This window comes from Scyliorhinus canicula, chromosome 3, assembly GCF_902713615.1.
Source record: "Scyliorhinus canicula chromosome 3, sScyCan1.1, whole genome shotgun sequence".
Classification (NCBI taxonomy): Eukaryota; Metazoa; Chordata; class Chondrichthyes; order Carcharhiniformes; family Scyliorhinidae; genus Scyliorhinus; species Scyliorhinus canicula.
The window spans coordinates 62430003-62451999 of record NC_052148.1 but is presented as its reverse complement, the minus strand read 5'-3'; the positions used below and the strand labels follow the sequence as shown (position 1 = coordinate 62451999).

At 43.2% G+C, this 21997-nt stretch overlaps 1 protein-coding gene across 3 annotated transcripts in view; it reads left to right on the top strand.

The window, feature by feature from the left end:
- Positions 1-21997, top strand: part of LOC119962696 (ciliary neurotrophic factor receptor subunit alpha-like) — a 359277-nt gene that overhangs the window by 115260 nt on the left and 222020 nt on the right. For all 3 annotated transcript variants that reach the window (XM_038790629.1, XM_038790630.1, XM_038790628.1), the window contains one exon: positions 20444-20522. In XM_038790629.1, the coding sequence (XP_038646557.1) occupies positions 20444-20522 (79 nt within the window). The remainder of the gene's footprint in view (positions 1-20443; positions 20523-21997) is intronic.

The window sequence follows — 21997 nt, the reverse complement described above, 5'->3', positions numbered from 1 at the left end:
CTTATTTCAAATCTTTCCATGGCCTTGCCCCTCATCTCTGTGATCTTCTCCAACCACAGAATCCTTGTGATTCTCTAATTCTGGCTTTGTGCTTTTCCAATCATAATTGCTACACCATTGGTGGTTGTATCTTCAATTCCCTCTAGCCCAAGCTCTGGAATTACCTCCCTTCAGCTCTGTACCTTTCTTTCCTCCTTTAAGACACTCTTGAAACCTACTATTTTGACCAAGCTTTTGGTCATTGGACTTTGTATGCCTCGGTGTATACTTTCTTTTATAATGCACCTCTTATGTGCCTTGGCTCATTTCATCACATTAAAGGTGCTATAATAATATAAGTTGTTGATTGACTGATCATCTTGTGCATCATATTCCTGAATTACTTTTCTTTGCCAAAAATTCAGTAATGGCTGAATTTTCACTTCGAGTCAAGTGTTCAGAGTTGGGAAATTTCCCCACTCCATAAATCCGACTCGGTGGGAAATACAGTTCTAAGTAGCTATTACAGACTTAATTATGTTAAAAATCTTCTTTTATAAAAGCCCATTTAATACATTTAAATCCATACAGACACATAATTCCTCAAGTAAGCAAACATTTTGTTCAAGTTCAGAATCCGAACATTTGCGTTCATAGCCCCAAATAAAAGACAGCTAAACTATGACCTCTTGGATCTTTGAATCAAACTGTGAATTTACAGGCCACCCACTATGATAATGATAGGTTGGAAGCCGTCAAGCAAAAATAATACTTTTAGTGATGTTTTCATAAAGTTCCTACAGTGCAGAAGGAGGTATTCGGCCCACTGAACCTCCTAACCTTAGGGTGTAATTTTAGCATGGCCAGTCCACCTAACAACATCTTTGGACCGTGGGAGGAAATTAGAGCACCCAGTAACGCGGATAATGGAGAATGTGCAACTTCACAGTCACCCAAAGCTGGATTGAAATCCGAGTCCCTGGAGCTGTGAAGCAGCAGTGCTAACTACTGTGCTGCCATGCCACCCTTAAATAGCACACCGGCTTATGTCAACAACATCTATTGACATTTTCAAAATTTAAAGAGCAGATGATTTAAATCATTTTACAGCTTGACAGTTCTGCATCCTTATCCATCTTCTATGCAGATTTTGTCTGCTCTTAATCCTAAAGGGGTACTGTATCTCTCCAAAGAACTCTGGCAGGTTTTGACCCTTCCCTCAAATATCTAAAGCAAAGCATTGTTTCAGAAACCGAGATGTTACCAAAATTGATTTTGCTGAAGACAGTGGCAGTTTTTAATGTGCAATTGCCTCCGCGAACAGCCGATGTGTGAAAAACGTCCTCGGTGAAAATGATGGATGCCAAATTCATGGGCAGGAGCTCTGGATTTCAGGCTCCCGTGTTATTTTGGTGCGGAACCCTTCTGACTTTGCACAAATTGGGACCTAAATGTTTGTAGAGCCCATTTGTACTGTCCACTGCAATGTACTTCTCATGCAGCATGAGACAGCTCCACACTATTCAGGTGAAAAACGTCTAACTGACTCCTTTGCCCTCTTAATTTCCTAATTCATTTATTTATGTCTACTGGAATTTGAATCCTTTCCAATTGCAAGCAATTTTCCAAATCTCCTATTTTTATTAGCACCGAAAACAATAATTTGTATCTACTTCCACTTATAAAAGGTTTGTGGTACTGAACCTGGTCAAAAAGCAACCTAGATCAAACACGCAGCACATAAAATGGAACCCAATTTTGCTCTGGCCCTTTGAATAACAATGCCGTTTTCAATACTGCAACCTCAATGTGTTTTCCATTAGAGAATATTAATAAGAATTATATTTACTGCTCTATAGTGGGTTTAGACATCTGGAAATGATCAGTTGTAAAGGAGGCATGTTATAAGCCAGAACAGATATATCATATCACGTTGTCATTTTCTTTTCTCTTTTTCTTGGAATACTACATAATCAATGTAAATACCGCCCTGGCTTTTAAGAGAAGCATGATGAGTTTTTTAATATATATATATATATTTTTTTAACTCCAGAGCTCTTGAAAAAGAACTTTTGTTTTGATTGTTGTAACCAGAATGCAATACTCTGTGTTCTGCTGTGAGGTTCTGTCAGAAACTTACCAGCTTGATTTTTTTTTAAGACTCTGATGAAGATAGCATCAATTTGAAAGAAACATAACTGCAGCTTAAAGCCCCTGAGCTGTGCAATGAGATTGCAATCATAAATGCATAGCAAGATGGTTGGCACGAGATTGAGTTCTGTTTCAGCAGTGATCTACTCTGGATTTTTTTTTAAGCATTATGTTACTTGTATTTGTTAAAAATATTTCTCCCACCTTACCTTTTGCTATTACCAATATTTATCTGATTGTTCTTTTCATTTCCTCACGGACTCATGACAGGATCAGCTTCCCTCGGGTGGCAACACCTCCCAGAATCTCACTTGTTGCTCATTTAAAATTTTTTAAAAATGATAATGACACCCTTAATTTTATGGAGTTGTGCTGACTCCAAATGCCTTTCAAAATGGCAGTCCAAATCAATTCTGGAATTCTCTGTTCTCCTTCCTAGTTTTCACCAGCGTGGGATAAGGGTGTCCTCCTGACCTTGCCAGTCCCATTGCAGTGGTCAGCATCTCATTCCCCACTTGCAGTCTTCATGGGATCAAGCTTCTCGAGGACACCTGGTTCACAGCCCCTCAGAAGAATCTTAGACCATATAGAACATACAGTGCAGAAGGAGGCCCTTCGGTCCATCGCGTCTGAACCGACCCACTTAAGCCCTCACTTCCACCCTATCACCGTAACCCAATAACCCCTCCTAATCTCTTTGGACACGAAGGGCAATTTATCATGGCCAATCCACCTAACCTGCACGTCTTTGGACTGTGGGAGGAAACCAGAGCACCCAGACACTGGGAGAATGTGCAGACTCCGCACAGACAGTGACCCAGCAGGGAATTGAACCTGGGACCCCGGCGCTGTGAAGCCACAGTGCTATCCACTTGTGCTACCGTGCTGCCCAATCTTGAACCACAATTTGGATTCAGGAACCATTTTGAAAGGTATTTTTAAATGTTCTTACCCTAGCATTGCTGCCTACGGCGCTGAGGACCTGGGTTCGAATCCCGGCTCTGGGTCACTGTCCGTGAGGAGTTTGCACATTCTCCCTGTGTCTGCGTGGGTTTCACCCCCACATCCCAAAAGATGTGCAGGTTAGGTGGATTGGCCATGCTAAATTGCCCCTTAATTGGAAAAAATAATTGGGTACTCTAAATTTAGAAGAAAAAAAAAATTTCTTACCCATGTCCTTCCATGGACATAGCACATTTTGTCTCATGCCAATTCAATCAGCATGTGCTAAATAATTAATGAACCTCTAATAGAAAAGGCAAGTCTAAAAATGCACTTAAACACCCATTCAGAAGTTCCCTTTGAAAAATTGCTTACAACCCTATGAATATCAATCTGACAGATCCATTATAATATCAATAACACAAGCTTTACTTCACTTCATGGCTCTTAATATTGTCCAAATAAATTAAGTCATTGAAAAAACAGTTCAAAGCAAAGATAACCTATTATAACCTCATAAAGATGGCAAACAATTAAATTAGATTAAAATTCAAACACTCCAGTTACACCTTTTGAAAACAGGCCCCTGATGAGCTTATCCATTAGTTTGTCTTGGAACTCATCAAGACCATTTCATACAAGACTCATCAAGGGGCAGCACGGTAGCATGGTGGTTAGCATAAATGCTTCACAGCTCCAGGGTCCCAGGTTCGATTCCTGGCTGGGCCACTGTCTGTGCGGAGTCTGCACGTCCTCCCCGTGTGTGCGTGGGTTTCCTCCGGGTGCTCCGGTTTCCTCCTACAGTCCAAAGATGTGTGGGTTAGGTGGATTGGCCATGCTAAATTGCCCGTAGTGTCCTAAAAAAAGTAAGGTTAAGAGGGGGGGGTTTGTTGGGTTACGGGTATAGGGTGGATACGTGGGTTTGAGTAGGGTGATCATTGCTCGGCACAACATCGAGGGCCGAAGGGCCTGTTCTGTGCTGTACTGTTCTATGTTCTATTTGGCGAAAGCAAAATCTGGCCCTCTGTTGATGTAATTCAGAAGTGGCGTTGGGCGAATGGAGGTGGTTTGGGAGACATGGAGATGGCATGGACATGAGGTATATCGTGAGTGACAGGGGTGTGCAGGGTAAGGTTTAACAGCCCAACAACCTTGTAATACAACTGAGACAAAGCCCAAGTGACTCAATGTGGACCTTCTAACCAGCCTGCCTCTACTCGCCCATCTTTTCTGGCCGCATCCAAACTGCTTCCAGGGTTGGTTGGCATGATTCAATCCCACTCCTGCTGTCCTAGAGCAGAAACTGTATGTGTGGAGGACATTTATATGGACATGGATTTGCCCAGTTGGGAAATTTCCAAATTCGAGCTTCGTGCTCTGACCCGGAGTGTGAACATACTATTCAACTGAAGGGGTAACACCACTGAACCTAAATTAACCCTCAGCTGACATTCACATGTGATTTCCACTGTAGATAATTGAGTAGCCATGAGTAACCAGCACTGTGGCTGAATTGCATCCCGTCTATTCCCAGAGCATTCCAATCAGTTCTACCACTGCCCACCTGAAGGTAGTGGACTCTGAGTTTAATCGAGGATCTTCTCAGTCTGTGGTTCAGCATCAACTGGTTAGTACATACAGCTGCTGTGTCATGGGGGGGGGGGGGGGGGGGGGATCATACATGTGATATTTTATTTCTCTCTCTTCCCGTTATGAACCATCCCATTTTTTCCCCTCTTTTCTAAGTTTCACCACTTTATAGAACAAAGAAATGCACAGGAACAGGCCCTTCAGCCCTCCAAGCTTGCACCGACCATGCTGCCCGTCTAAACTGAAAACTTCTACACTTCTGGGATCGGTATCCCTCTATTCCCATCTTATTCATGTATTTGTCAAGGTGCCCCTTAAACATCACTACCATCCCTGCTTCCAACACCACCTCCGGCAACGAGTTCCAGGCACCCACTACCATCTGTGTGTAAAACAAAAACTTCCCTCGTACTTCTCTTAACCTTGCCCCTCGCACCTTAAACCTATGCCCCCTAGTAATTGACCCCTCTGGGGAAAAAGACTGTGACTATCCACTCTGTCTATGCCCCTCATAATGTTGTAGACCTCCATCAGGTCATCCCTTAACCTCCTTCGTTCCAGTGAGAACAAACAGAGTTTATTCACCCTCTCTTCCCAGCTAATGCCCTCCATACCAGGCAACATCCTGGTAAATCTCTTCCGTGCTCTCTCTGAAGCCTGCATATCCTTCTGGTAGTGTGGCGACCAAAATTGAACACTATACTCCAAGTATGGCCTAACTAAGGTTCTATACAGCTGCAACATGACTTGCCAATTTTTATACTCAGTGCCCCGGCCAATGAAGGCAAGCATGCCGTATGCCTTCTTAACTACCTTCTCCACCTGTGTTGCCTCTTTCAGTGACCTGTGGACCTGTACACCTAGATAGAACATAGAACAGTACAGCACAGAACAGGCCCTTCGGCCCTCGATGTTGTGCCGAGCATTGCCAAAACCAAGATTAATCTATCCCACTCCCTGTCATTCTGGTGTGCTCCATGTGTCTATCCAATAACTGCTTGAAAGGTTCTAAAGGGTCCGACTCCACTATCACAGCAGGCAGTCCATTCCACACCCTAACCACTCTCTGAGTAAAGAACCTACCTCGGACATCCCTCCTATATCTCCCACCCTGAATCTTATAGTTATGCCCCCTTGTAACAGCTACATCCACCCAAGGAAATAGTCTCTGAACGTCCACTCTGTCTATCCCCCTCACCATCTTATAAACCTCTATTAAGTCGCCTCTAATCCTCCTCCGCTCCAAAGAGAAAAGCCCTAGCTCCCTCAACCTTTCCTCATAAGACCTATCCTGCAAACTAGGCAGCATCCTGGTAAACCTCCTTTGCACCCTTTCCAATGCTTCCACATCCTTCCTATAATGAGGTGACCAGAACTGCACACAATACTCCAAATGTGGTCTCACCAGGGTCATGTATAGTTGCAGCATAACCCTGCGGCTCTTAAACTCAAGCCCCCTGTTAATAAACGCTAACACACTATAAGCCTTCTTCACGGCTCTATCCACTTGAGTGGCAACCTTCAGAGATCTGTGGACATGAACCCCAAGATCACTCTGTTCCTCCACATTCCTCAGAACCCTGCCATTGACCCTGTAATCTGCATTCAAATTTTTTTTTACCAAAATGAATCGCCTCACACTTATCAGGGTTAAACTCCAACTGCCAATTTTTGGCCCAGCTCTGCATCCTATCAATCTCTCTTTGCATCCTACGACAGCCCTCCACCTCATCCACTACTCCACCAATCTTGGTGTCATCAGCAAATTTACTGACCCACCCTTTAGCCCCCTCCTCCAAGTCATTGATAAAAGTCACAAATAGCAGAGGATCCAGCACTGGTCCCTGTGGTATACCGCTGGTAACTGGTCTCCAGTCTGAAAATTTTCCATCCACCACCTCCCTCTGTCTTCTATATGATAGCCAGTTAATTATCCAATTGGCCAAATTTCCCTCTATCCCACACCACCTTAGTTTCTTCATGAGCCAACCATTGGACCCTTATCAAACGCCTTACTAAAATCCATGTATACGACATCAACTGCTCTACCTTCAGCTACACACTTAGTTACCTCCTCAAAGAATTCAGTCAAATTTTATGAGGCAAGACTTGCCCTTCACGAATCCGTGTTGACTATCCCGGATTAGGCTGCATCTTTCCAAATGGTCATAAATCCTATCCTTCAGGACCTTTTCCATTAACTTACCGACAACCGAAGTAAGACTAACTGGCCTATAATTACCAGGGTCATTCCTATTCCCCTTTTTGAACAGAGGAATAACATTCGCCACTCTCCAGTCCTCTCGCACTATCCCCGTGGACAGTGAGCACCCAAAGATCAATGCCAAAGGCTCTGCAATCTCATCCCTTCACTCCCAAACAAACCTTGGATATATCCCATCTGGCCCAGGGGACTTGTTGACCCTCCGGTTTTTCAAAATTGCTAATACATCCTTCCTCGGAACATCTACCTCCTCCCGCCTACCCGCCTGTATCACACTCTCATCCTCAAAAATATGGCCCCTCTCCTTGGTGAACACTGAAGAAAAGTATTCATTCAATGCCTCTCCTATTCTGACTCCATGCACAACTTCCCACTACTGTCCTTGACCGGCCCTACCCTCACCCTGGTCATTCTTTTATTTCTCACATAAGAGTAAAAAGCCTTGGGGTTTTCCTTGATCCGACCTGCCAAGGACTTCTCATGCCCCCTCCTAGCTCTCCTAAGCCCTTTTTGTAGCTGATTCCTTGCTACCTTGTAACCCTCAAGCAACCCAACTGAACCTCTCTGACTGTCAATTGAACAGGCATTGCCAAACTCGGTTGCGCAACTCGCGGGTGGATCACGGGTGGATGTCGGGAGCGTCGTGGAGCCATCCATCGCGGTGGTCCCAATTGCGCAAATTCATGCATGACAGCCGCAGCAGCCGGCTTTTAATAATGCCGGCTGCGAGCGGCCTTCAAAATGGCCAGGCACAGATTTTTTTAAAATTCACCCGCGCTGCACATGCGTGCCCGATCATCGGTGCGCATGGGCAAAATTATGTGCATGTGCCCCGGTAATCGGGCACGCATGCTCAGTGCGGTCGGATTTTTTTTTTATATGGTCGCAGCCATTTTTCTTTTCAAATCGAGGGACAAAGGCACCATTGGAGCCAAAGGGACCCAAAACCATTTCCTCCATTTTTGTCAGCAACAAACAAGGTAAGAGAAAATGTGGATCGCACAGGTCGGCCGGTGTGGGCCGCGAAGGTTGGCCGGTTGGTAAAAATGGGTCCTCGTCGGGGGGGGGGGGGAAGAGTTTGAAAAGCACTGCTCTTGAGGGTTCTACCATTCACTGTATATTTACTATAGTTTAAAGGATTGCGGTATGAAGGGAGATTTCGATTGTATTCCCTTGCTTTCACAATGTTCAGGAATGATCTAAAGGAGGTGTTTAAAATATAAGGGTTTGACAGCACAAATTTTCGCTGGTGGGGGAAGTCAAAACAAGGGGAAAATCAAAACAAGGAGGCACAATTTGTAAATCTCTACCGGTCATTCAGGAGTGAAATTAGGGAACTTTTTTTTCTCAATTGTAGGCATAATCTGAAAATTCCTCAGTTATGGATGTGGGGCCATTTGAAATTTTCAAGACTGTGTTTGAGGAATTTGTGCTTGATAAATGTATTAAAAGATGTGGTTCAAAAGCAAGTAAATGAAGTTGAGGTACAAATGATCCTTTGATTGATTGAATGGCACACCCTGGTCTTATGAAGCATGACACCTAGAATGAGAAGATGGTGAGTTGGCTCATTCTGAGGTATGTATCATTGACCTGGACATAAGGACATGTTCATGGTGACTCCCCTGTTCCCTTGAGGGAGTGTGCCTAACCTCTTAGAATGGATAATGTGCTATCAACATACTGTTCGGGCATAACTAGAGGATGCCATTGTGTGCGCACCTAACATGCACCGGATCGAATGCTGAGCAGGCAGATCATGATGTCAATCAATGCACAGCACTGATTTGATGTCAACGGTGCCATTTTGGAGCACCACAGACTAGAATCATAATGCATTTGAAAACCTTGACCTGTTGCGTGAGATCCTTAAGCTTCTACCAGCACTGGATACAGATCTTGGGGGTTCTACTCCACATTGACCTTTTTCTATCTGTTCATATTGTGTTCTCATCCCATGTTTTCAGGCTGAGATTGAAGATTACAACTGACACAATTTTACTGCAAATCCAACAGTCTCATTCGCAAAAATCTGAAAGTTAAACTGTTACAACACATTTTTAAAAAATCATACTGACCCCCTCGTATCCATTCCATAGAATCCCTACAGTGCAGAAGGAGGCCATTCGGAGTCTGCTCCAAGCCTCAGCAATGACAACTCCACATCTTAGTGACAGTAAGGTGCAACTTATCATGGCCAATCCCATAACCTGCACATCTTTGGATTGTGGGGGAGAAACTGGAGCACCCGGAGGAAACGCATGCAAACACGGGGAGAATGTGCAAACTCCACACACAGTCACCCAGGACTGGTATTGAACCTGGCTCCCTGGTGCTGTGAGACAGCTGTGCTAACCTCTGTGCCACCGTGCCGCCCAGGTTGATTGGATCTGATCTGGTTAGCAACAGTCCACTTTCTACGGGGCATCTTTTATCTTATTTTGATGTTACCATGCTGATGAGTATTCTTGGCTCCTTTTATCCTTTGGCTGCATTATCTTTGTCCAATTATTTTGTGCTCTCAAATGTTTTATAGGGTTTGTGAAGAGTCTCTGGTCCACGTCAAACTGAACTTGGTCTAAGTCATCATGCTGAGTTGATTTTCCCCACATATTCCTCCTGCGAGGTTTAACCACAAGACGTCTGGCGCATTTATCTTTGTCTCCTTTAGGTTCAACCATCTGACAGGTGGTTGTGCAGCTGCCTCTTAAGTTCTGAGTTATTTTCTGTATCAAAGGTCATTTGAGAAAACATAAGCAAAGCAGTTGTTTTTTTAAAAAACAAAAATAGTTTGGCAAGCTACATGTTCTGACAATTTCCACCCATCTCTACAATAAATTTAACCATATCCTTACAGACCCCCTGAGGTGTTGGTCATTCAAGAGGCATCTTCTGAGTTGCAGATAGTTTGGTACATTGTCTCGAGGTGATCTTATATGGTAATATTTTGATAGACTTGGGATATTAGCCATTTCAATGCCTTGGCCTTTCGCTTCTTCACTCATTTAGCAAGGTTTATCAATATAATTGGTTGTATCTCTATCAAGACATGAGAGATGACTCTCATCCAAGGATGGATGTATGTATTCATGTCTCGGTCTCAAATTTTGGACCATCATGGCCTGGGGTCCTGATTATTTAATGCTTGTCTTGATTAACTTCATACATTCCTGGAGATGATCTTCCTAGACAAATTAACATTCCATCAAGTGCAGTCAAATGTTCAAGAAGAGGGAGTGTGTCATATCCAAATTTAGTAACATACATGTACAAATCAGTTTTTAGACATTCAGAATATAAGAATCATGATGATTAATATTAGTATATTTGTGAATACCAAAACAAACAGGATAAGTGGAGTAAGACAAAGATGCATACTCAACCAGACAAATAACATCTCCACCGTGATATTGCTTTTTGCTGGTGGGTTGCACATTACTCCCCTTTACCCTAGTATGCAGGCCAGTTATGCACATGCTGCTTCCAGAACTCCGTGGTGCAATTAATATTGTGCCTCGCGGTATTAAACCCACATAAGGAACTGTCATGCTGCAAGGTGCTATGGGGTCAAACAATGGTCTGTCTGTGTCTCTTATAACCATAAAGCTCAGTCCCTGTCAAAACTCTGCTAACATTAATGTGGTAGGTGTGGTGTTGACTATACTGCGTATGCACATCCCCTTTTTTATCCCAGAGATCTCCAAACAAAATACGACAGTAAGATTCTCCTCATTCGGAACCACAGGAAAATATAGCATCAGATCTGGCATGACCATGATAGAACCAGAACCAGATCCACATTCCAATTTTACCAGATAGATCTGGGTTAATTTACTTAATTCATAAACCGAGGTGTGTTACTGAATTTTGTATTTCACCATAGCATTGAAGTGCTGATCGCTGACCAGTGAGGGAAACATCAAGTCTTCAATTTAAATTCTCAAAAGCAATATCGGTTGATATGCTTCACGTTCCTCTGGATCCTTGTCTCTCTTCTAAATGAGCGAAATTGAGGCTTCTGCCAATATGAACTCCCTTTTCTCAAACGTATCATTAAACATTTTTACCAGCAAAGGCCCCAAATCTGTAGCAAACGTTTAGTAAAATTCTGCTTGGAATCTGTCTGGGCTTGGGGTCTTCCCAGACTCCCACCGACCCAATACACCTCATCACCACCTCTAGCCCGTGGGGCCCCCAGCCCCCGCACTTTCCCCTTCACCAAAGGGAAATCCAAAAACTGCTCCATGATCAAGCAAAACACCCCCCCCCCCCCCCCCGCCACCTAATCGCTCTCGCTGACGCCCCCTACTAGCTTTTATCCATGCTTGAAAACGGCCCTTTAATCTGATGCAATTGCCTTGTTCGTAGACAAACTCAACTCCATCTAGAGCTTCTGGTCGAGTACTGCCTGTCCACTGCTGAAATAGTCTCAACCAGCCTCTACCTTTCCACCTTATCCCTGTGCACCCTAATCAAGATTAGCTCGCCTCTAATTACCACCTTCAACAAAACACCGTGGGCGAGACCTTCCCATTCTTGTTAAACTCATAGGTACCTATAGCCACCCCAATCTTTTCACATGCCCCCTTATCTGCCAACAGTCCCATCAGTGGAGCTCGTAAGTGCGGCATTGCCGGAGAACCCTCCATGCCCCAATTCACCAACAATGGGGTAAATGAGCCCCCGCACCCCAACTCATAAAGGCACCCTGAGCCTGTTCCGTGGTACATGCATGATGTCACCTGGGCACCTTGGCACTGCCAGCCTGCCAATCTGACAGTGGCACTTCCAGGGTGCTTGGGTGGCGGTGCCCAGATGGCATTGAGGATGCCAGGATACCACCCTATCCAAAGCCCCCGATCACTGGGAGAATCCCCCCCCCGAAGTGCCTGTATGCCTGGTCCAAATTTGTGGAAACCAGTGCTAAGTGCTGTTTCTCTTTTAGTGAGTGGAATGCTACCCCATCAGCGTCACCGGTAATGTTGCCAATCGGCACTGGAGAAGCCAAATAACGTTGCCAAATTAACTAGATATGGCAGTTATTAATGATAATATTGCTTTTCAGACTCGCCAGGTATCAAGTGATACCACCACAAGGCTTTACTGGATTTCAATCAAAGATCAAACAACCAGTTAGTCAGTTCAAGTTCAAAGATAGTTTATTTACACACAAGGATTACTTCAACATGCAACATAAAACAAGTTAAACAACACCTAACAACTACAATAACCTATTCTTAACTTTAGGGCAACCAGCTCTTTGCAGATGAACAAGGCTTTTGTTCGGATCTTGCATGGCTGCGTAGAAGAAGTGGCTCTATTTCTGCTGGGCTCACCCGTCTGGTAGCGATCGTTGGTCTTGAACTTGTCTGTCTGGTCGTTATGCTGCACTTGGGTTGGCATAGGCCAGATCCAAGAGAGACCAAACACATGGCTGTGTCTCTTTTTATCCCTCTGGGATTTTGCGTTCTTTGGGGTGGTCCTTAGCTTTGGACCCAATAATTCGACAGGCTTCGATCACTGCCTTCGAGTTTGGCCAATAAAGGGGTGAGTGCCTTGATGGCTGGGCGTGTCCTGAGTGGTCATTGACCTTGGCTGTTTGGGCTTTCTTAGCAAAGGGAGTGGCACCGGTTAATCTGTATCGGTTACCTGAGTACAGTTGTTTTTGTTCTGGGGAAATGGGCCATTAGAAAGCAAACAATCGGGGTTTTGATCACATCTAGCTATCTGGGTTGCAAATTCACACACAAGCTCTGAGTGTGCATGAGTCCTGGGTTGGCCATAATTCCCATGGTCCTTTGCGGGTGGCCATCTGAGATGGCTACAGTGCCCACTCGGGATCTCCGAGGTGATGCCGTTCGATCCCAGATCTGGCGCAGACATATTCAAGTGCGACTATGAAATCTGGGTCCTGACCTCACTGGGCGTATCCAGATTGTGATACCTCACGAGATCTAATGAGATCTCGCGAGGTGTGACAAGACCGGTAAATATCTCAATTTTAACCGTCAGTAGATCGCACCCCCTGTTTTTATGTGTGATTTGTGAGGTGCATGCACAAAGCCAATAATGATAATGATGAAGTGTTGCAACAACATCCCTCACAATGTTAAATAATCGTCCAATAAATTGGGAAATTATATGCCTTCAGTCACCATTTCCCCATATGACCGTTTGGCTGTGACTCCTGAATCCAAGAGAAGGCTGTTGCATTGTCTGCCATAATGGGACTGCATTTAAGAGTAACAATGTTACAAACCATGTCTAAACACACCCAGGTTCTTTAATGAAGCAACATTATTGTACACAACAGGGAGGTTAGATTGTTTCAGAATGCTTGCCTTCATCGGACGGGGTATTGAGTACAAGAGTCGGCAGGTCATGTTACAGTTGTATCGGACTTTGGTTAGGCCACATTTGGAATACTGCGTGCAGTTCTGGTCGCCACATTACCAGAAGGATGTGGATGCTTTAGAGAGAGTGCAGAGGAGGTTCACCAGGATGTTGCCTGGTATGGAGGGTGCTAGCTATGAAGAAAGGTTGAGTAGATTAGGATTGTTTTCATTGGAAAGACGGAGGTTGAGGGGAGACCTGATTGAGGTCTAGAAAATTATGAGCGGTATGGACAGGGTGGATAGCAACAAGTTTTTTCCAAGGGGTGTCAATTACAAGGGGTCACGATTTCATTTCAAGGTGAGAGGGGGAAAGTTTAAAGGAGATGTGCGTGGAAAGTTTTTTACGCAGAGGGTGGTGGGTGCCTGGAATGCTTTTGACAGTGGAGGTGGTAGAGGCAGGCACGATAGCATCATTTACGATGCATCTGGACAGATATATGAACGGGTGGGGAACAGAGAGAAGTAGACCTTGGAAAATAGACAACAGGTTTAGATAAAGGATCTGGATCGGCGCAGGCTGGGAGGGCCGAAGGGCCTGTTCCTGTGCTGTAATTTTCTTTGTTCTTTGTTCTTTGTAATCAGTCTGCATCTTGTTAAGAATTGCTGGTATTCTGCTGCCCAAAAACCAGAGTATTTTAAAAATCAGAAACCCTTTCACTGGTGTTTAAAAGTCAATGGTTGCCGCCCATGTGGGACAGAATAATAATGGAAAATATACAATTTCTTAAAATGACTCTTCAGGGAAGTAGGGTTGCAGTATTGAAGTAACTGTCTGAATCTTAGCCTTTCCCCCTTGTCATTTGAGTCCTGCTTTGTTCTTTATTCTCCGTTGTTACGATGTATCTTCATCCAGCTTTTTCAATAGTAAGTGCTTTTGTTGAAATCCAGGGCTCCGAACAGGCCACAGTATAAATGTAGGGCCATTGCATCAGATCAAACCATATGTTGAAGGCAGATGGCACTGCTTTGGTTTTCATCTTTTCTCAACAGTGATTTTCTCTCTAGGTGGCTGCAGTTAACATTGCCTTTGGCAGCTAGTAGACTCAATGCTGTAATTTAATGCTTCTCAGACTGGCAACGCATGAAACAAATGTTCTGTTTTGATGAGAGTTCTTTACCTCATTTTGATTACAGAGCATGACTTATATCACAGCACACCTACCTCATCTGTTTACTGCTTCATTTGCAGTTTGACACAAAAAAATAATTGTTTCCTGTCACTGTGTATTGACAAGGACTGCAATCTGTTCCTTTCAAGTTTCTAAATCACTTTAAACAATTAAAAAGTGGCTGACTGGAATGGGAATATCTCACTTGCTGGGATAGAAAAGAGGAAACTGCATCTAATCTCTGCCTGTCAGTGAGTGAAGAGTCCTCAACCTTAGACAAGTGTTCAATTCTTTGCTTGATAAACACATTAGTTAAAAATGAGTTATCCTGGACTTTTCGTACTCAGGAAAGTATTTTATGTTACACAAATAATTAAACAGCAGGTTAACAGATGTATGCTATTATAGATTAGTATAAGTTTCATTTTTCCTGAAGTGCACATATAGATGTGATTTTTCCAAACTGATAGCTTTATGTGAACTCTTCGATTCTATTTTCTGGCCAGGGGATGCATTTTAAAAATAAGAGATGAGGAGAAATGTTTTCTCAGAGGGCCGTGGGTCTTTGGAACTCTTTTTGCCAGAAAGCGGTGGAGACAGGGTCAATTATGTTTTTAAGGCAGAGGTAGATTTTTGTCGAGCAAGAGAGTCAATGCTTATCGGGATAGGTGGAAATAGGGAATTGAGGCCACAATCAGAACTGCCATTACCTTATTGAATGATGGAGCTGGTTCGAGGGGCCAGATAGCCTCCTCCTGCTCCTCATTCACACAGTCTTGTACAATTATGCTAAAGATAATAAATAAATAATATCTCCCAATGAATTTTAAGAATAGAATAGTAGGGGCAATTTAAGGACTCCAAATATACCAAAAGAGTGTTGTCAGCCATTGAGGTCAAAACTTGTCTGATAATGCTCCCCTCTTTACTGGAGAATGATACATGGAGATTGGACAAGGGAAGGAGAAGAAAATGGAAGCTCACTTCACAATGACAAGTCACGAAACAGAATTGACAGAAACCTGGCAACCGGTCACCTTCTTCCTCTCCTGGCATGTGGCACCAGAAGGGGAACAATTCGATTAGAAGGAATATTAACTATTTCTTCATGGAATATATATTATTTTTGTGTTTATTGACATGACTTTAATACCACCAAAATCTGTACTACATATATGACCAATTTTCGGATTGTAATTAAGTATGTGCTGAATGGCAAAACTGTTAATCTGTGTGGAAGTATCAGCTTGCCTTTTTCAGATGATGAGAAATCTTTTGTGTATTTTTCTAATATTTTATTTGAATTGCACTTCAACACTGTTTCTTTATTTACTTGGGAAGTTGGTGATCCATTTTCCAAAAGGCTGTGCGGAGACAGGGTCAATCAAAATTTTCAAAACCAAGCTTGATAAATGTTTTACCCACAAAAATCTATGAAACCAAGACAGGCAATTGGAGGTGGTCAGGCAAGATCGAACTGAATGGCGGGAACAACCTTGAGCAGAATGACATTCCTGTTCCTTGAAAAGCTACAACTTTGAGCAGTGATGCTTTCACATGCTGTTGAGTGGGAAATTCCAAGATTTTGACCCAGTGACAAACATGAGGTAGTGACATACGGCCAAGTCAGGATGCTGATGTTGCCCCCATAGCATTTCTGTTCTTGTCCTTCATGGTGGTAGAGACCACAGGGGAATGAGGTAGCATGGGTGTTACCTTACTGAGCTTCTGCGCATTCCTTTGCAGAGCGGAGGGGAGAAATTTAGCTCAATGGCGGAAGCGCAGAAAAGCAACTGAATTGTTCCATCCTGGGTGGATGAACTTACTATTGTTGTAGCCTCATATTGTCCATGTGAGCTGTAGCTATTCCATGCAACGCTTGATTTGCCGAAAGATGGTATCAAGACTGAGGGGTCGGCATTGTTCCTTCCCCTTGTAGCCACAGGATCTGATCAATGTTGAGCATCAAGAACTCAACATTGATGAATCAACTGAAGGTGACTCGGCGTTATTATTTGTGACGGTCATCACATTGTACTTCAATGACAATGTAACTAAACATGTGTCAACACACATCCTACTGTAGACTGGCATGGGGGAAATGGTGGGCCAGTGGTATTGTCACTGGACCAGTAAACCAAAGATCCAGGTTCAAATCCCGCCACTGCAGATGGTGAAATTTGAATTAAATAAATGTCTGGAATTAAAAGTCTAATGATGACCATGAAACCATTTCCAATTGTCATAAAAAACCATCTGCTTCACTAATGTCCTTTAGGGAAGGCAATCTTGCCATCCTTATCTGGTCTGGACTACATGTAACTCCAGACTCTCAGAAGTGTGGTTGACTCTTGATTGCCACCTCAAAGGCAATTAGTGGGGGGGAATAAATGCTGGCAAAGCCAGTGATGCCCACATCCCAGAACAAATAAAAAAAAAAAAGGGCTGTTTCATTATCGGAGCTATAGTGAATGAAGTGAACAATTCATTTCTGACCTAAACGAGGCAATGAAAGATGGTGGAGCTATGGACAGTTCCCTGAGGAACTCCGACAGTCCTGAAGCTGCGATGCCTAACTTCCAACAACCACAACAATCTTCCTTTGTCAAGTATGATTCCAGCTTCTGAAATATCTGAGTCCCATTAACTTGAGATTATGAAGATTCCTTTGCACTGGTGTTACATCCACTTTATATAAGTTTAACATACAAATATCAAACCGCATAACGTATTACATCATACAAGTACAGTTTTCTTAGTTCACTATTACACATGTCATAATGGTGGCACACTGGTTAACACTGCTGTTTCACGGCATCAATGACCTAGGTTTAATTCCAGCCTTGGGTGACTGTGTGGAGTTTGCACGTTCTCCCCGTGTCTGCCGGGGTTTCCTCTGGATGCTCCGGTTTCTTCCCACAGTCCAATTTGATATGATAAGTTGCACCTCACTATCCAAAAGTTTAAGTGTGGTTGGATTACAAGGATAGGATGGGGGCTTCGGCCGAAGTGGAGTGCACTTTCCAAGGGTCGATGAAGACTCAATGACCAAATGGCCACCTCCTGCACCGTAGGGCTTCTATGAATATATAATTGTAATGATTTAACCAAAACAAAGACAATAACGTTAGCAGCATCAAAATCTATACATGGCAACGTTATTGTAACTGAAGTCTTGTGTTTCTTTGTCCTCTGATTTCCAGTTTTCAACTCCAAAAATAATGTTTCATTTAAGTCTACAGGGCAATTCTCCATTTACACACTTGTAGGCATAATTGTACTCTCTCGCTCGTTTTCCAAATTCACACGTGGTAAATTTGCATTTTGATTTTCCAGAGTCAAAATGTAATTTTCTGTGCGTTAACATTACATCTTCTCTTATCAAAATCTCTTTTAGCTGTTTCAAGAATGTTGTTAAGCTGCTTCTTGTGTTCACTCAAAATAGTATTGTACTCTTGCTTTGTTTTGTGACCTTGTTGTTTCTCCCAATCCCATTTCAAACTCGTTATTTTCAATTCAGTTTGATCCATGTCAATCACTCCTCTCTATGAAGTTTCATAGTTCATTCTAAACCTTCCAATGTTTTTGCACAGTTTCAGTCTAGTTCTCAGTCGAGTTTGAATGGTCTTTGGCAAAATGTTCACTTGTCTTTCTTCCAACTACTACATCTTGTGCAGTATCACCAAAAAGTATTTTAAAATCAATCTCTGGTTATTGAATCAGGAAGATTACTTTGCAATGTCAGCATTTCTGCTTGATAATTCGTAATTTTCAGTTCTGCAGGTACTTCAGTTGTTTTCTTATTGTCCATGAATGACTTTGATATATCAGTAATATTACTTGGATCAGTCCTTTGTTCAACTGGAACAACGTTCGAATTGTGGCATTCCATACCATCCATTTTCTCCATTTTGCTTTTGAAGTTCAAAAAATCCCATTGTCCTTTTCATGATGAAGTTCGAACAATTTGTTAGTTTTTTAAAAAGCTGCATTCAACCAACTATTCTGATTCACAAGAACCTCCTTTTCTTGTGCAAGGCATTTTTCTACGATGCTTCATAACTACTTTGGATGCTTGAAGTTCACCTTAACTGAAGATAAACATTTGCCAAGTTTGCTTTTTTAGGTTTATCCTTTAGACAGTTCAAATCCTCAGTCAAATGTTCCACTTTTCCGGATTGATTCTCATCAATTCTCTTTTTTTCTTTCACAAATACCTCGTTGATTTTGTGTTAAACAGGCTTTCTTTCAATTGCTGTTGTCTCATTCTCTCCATAGTTGTTTTCAAAAGTTTGTTTAGATCAATATGATTAACTGCCTGTTGCAATACAGTTGTCATCACATTGCTGTCTCCACAAGTCAAATCATTACCTTGGATGAAATCTATTCCTCGAGTAGGTAATTTAGGAATAATTCCCACCATAACAATTACATTTAGAAAATTACTACTCTGCACAAAGAAACATGCTTATACCTTCCATTAATATCCCTTATTTTGTTTTCCTTCATAAAACTTCCTGGAATACAAATTGTCACCAGCTACCATCAAAGATTGATCTGCTCCTATATTTAAATTTTAATTTTTTACTTTTTTTTGGCGAGTAAGGGAAGACTTCTCCTTTAGATACAAAACTTCCAATAGCCTTTCTTCCTTCTCCAGTATCTTGAGACCTATCCCCCATTCTCATTGATTTCTGAAGGAGCATGGGCAGCACGGCAGCACAAGTGACTAGCTTCAAAGCGCCAGGGTCCCAGGTTCGATTCCCCACTGGGTCACTGTGCGGAGTCTGCACGTTTTCCTCGTGTCTGCATGGGTTTCCTCCGGGAGCTCCGGTTTCCTCCCACAGTCCAAAGATGTGCCAGTTAGGTGGATTGGCCATGCTAAATTGCCCTTCAAGTCCAAAAAAGGTTAGGTGGGGTTATTGGGTTATGGGGATAAGGTGGAAGTGAAGGTTAAGTGGGTCAGTGCAGACCCGATGGGCCGAATGGCCTCCTTCTGCACTGTATGTTCTGTATTTCATCTGCACTACTGCTATGGTTTTGACAGCCGTTTCCTTTTTGGATGCTTCCTTTCCTACTACTGCAACTGGTCTTCCATTTAATTTCCAACAATCTACCCTAATGTATCCTACTTGGCTACAGTGGAAACACTTGGGCCTTCGAATGTCACTTCCATACTCAACACCTTCCTTTTTGATCCAAGGTTAAATTTCCTGACGATTCCCAACTGTTTAATCTATTTCTTGACTATTTGATTCTCCTTCCCACCTTCTATCCTTCTCTGGTTAAAAGGATGATGGAGAAAAGGTTTGGTTCTATGGACCAGTTTGTAATAAAAGAATTATAATAATCAGCAAACTCCTGTCTATCTAGCAGTTGTTACCTTTTGTTCCTCAACATGGCTAAGGGATAAAGGAAGCGAATCTTGTGTTGTGATATCTCTGCCTGTCTGCCTCAGGAACCAACTCATACGGACTTTCTTTACTACATCATCAATAGATTCCTCTTCCGAAAATGATTCATGTACTTCACTGGTCCTACCTACCAGTTTACTTTATAAAAATGTCCAAATTTTGTTTGGCCATTTCATTAAAAACAAATTGATGATAGAATGAGTCCAAAAACGTTGCTGGTGATTGTAATAATCCATTGCAAGAATTGCTCCTATTCAGGCATGCTTATTTTCAAAATTATTGTGATCGAATTTATTATCCCTGCAATCAAAACAAGAGGTAAAACATTTATGGGTTTACACTAATCCCAACAAAGGACATTGGGTGTGCGGTCTCCTCAGGCAATTGACTTTAAATTTCAACCTGTCAATTTTTCTCATTAGAAATGTAACTGAGGAGGTTAGCGTGAGTGCTCACAGCCATGTAGGATGACAGATTGCTATTGTTAGTTTGGCTTTGGTTCCTGTGGTCTGTACAGGCAAGTCCTCGGAAGAGGATGTGTTTTTTAAAAGGGTGGTGATCATGTGTGCAATGCTGCTTTGTAGATTGTGTCCCAGGAGCTGTCTCTTTGACTAATGAGTCCAATTCTTTTCTTAACAGATGGCAAATATTGTTGCTTCTGCCTACTGTGTAGTGCTGGCTGTTCTGGTGATGTGCGCTCGAGGCCACAGCGGACAGGGTAAGTTGGTAAACAAAGAGTTCCCTTCGACCCTCTTCTGGTTCACACGTGTTCTGTTAACCTTTTCCACTCCATTCAGGAAAAATCAAATCTGAATATTCCGAGCTGGATCTCTTTTTAACCATTGAAAATCCTCCACTTTTTTTCTCTTTAAGACAAACATTTTTCTCCCAATTTGTGTCGTTCCTGAATCATGCTGTCTATAGCCACACTGTCACTGTGTCCAAATGGCTATTTGAAAGTTAGACTATTCAGCTAGGGGTTACATCACTGCTATATCCAACCTGTCTCAAGTTACATGGTACTATTAAAAATTACCCATTTTAATGCTTAGCATTGGATTGTGAAATAGCTATGGCAGAGACAGTGGCTGTTTTCCGACCCCACAGTGGCAGAACCGGCATGCGGGGGTCCAGTCAAAAGTTCATTGCACATCCTGCCCAATGGCTTTCTGCAGCAATAATAAGTGTTGCTTGACCAATAATTTACCCTACCCTTTCTTGAGATTACATTTGGCGAAAACATACATCATTCCTTAGATTTGTCAAGACGCTAGAATTTCCCTTTTAAACATACATATTTTCCTAGTTAAACAGCAAGGGCTGGATTCTCCGCGACAAGTCTGCCGCGCTACTGCTGCTAGCGGTGAGTGAGAATTGGTCACACCGTTTGAGTGAGTTAAGGTTTTCATTTGCACTGTTGGGGGATGGAGGTGTGCTTGTTTAGATCTTGGTGGTTTTCTGTTGGGCAATTGCGTGGGGATTGTTTGATGTTGGAGTATGTTTGTATGAGCGGGGTGGGGAGGGAATAATAGGTGGGAGACTATCCGGCGCCAGGGATGGGCGCCGCCAAGCTAGCTGGGCGGGCTAGCTCACGGAAGCGCAGTGGGGGGGGGGGGTGGAGATGTTCGGTTTATCAAAGGGGTTGGGTTACAGAGTGTTGTTACTGGGGGGAGGGGGAAATTTTCTACTGATGAGGGAGGGACTTGGGCCAAGGGACAGAGAGGAGGTTGGGGGCAGAGGCTGCCTGGGGGCGGGCCGGTGGAGGCTCGGAGCATGGGCTGGAGGCGGGCCCAAAAAAGGGGATGGCTGATTGGCGAAAGGGGGGGTGCAATGAGCCCCCCCCAACTAGGCTGATCGCCTGGAATGTTCGGGGGTTAAATGGGCCGGTTAAGAGAGCACGCATGTTCGCACATCTTGGGGGACTGAAGGTGGACGCACCTTAGAGTAACTGACCAGATTAGATTGAGAAAAGGCTGAGTCGGTCAGGTCTTTCACTTGGGATTGGATTCAAAGACGAGAGGGGTCGCGATCAATTATGATCAATAAGTGGGTAGTGTTTGAGGTGGGTAGAATAGTTTCGGATGTGGGAGGTCGATACATTATGGTCAGTGGGAAACTGGAGGGGGTGCAGGTGGTATTAGTAAATGTGTATGCGCCAAATTGGGATGATGTGGAGTTTATAAAGAGGATGCT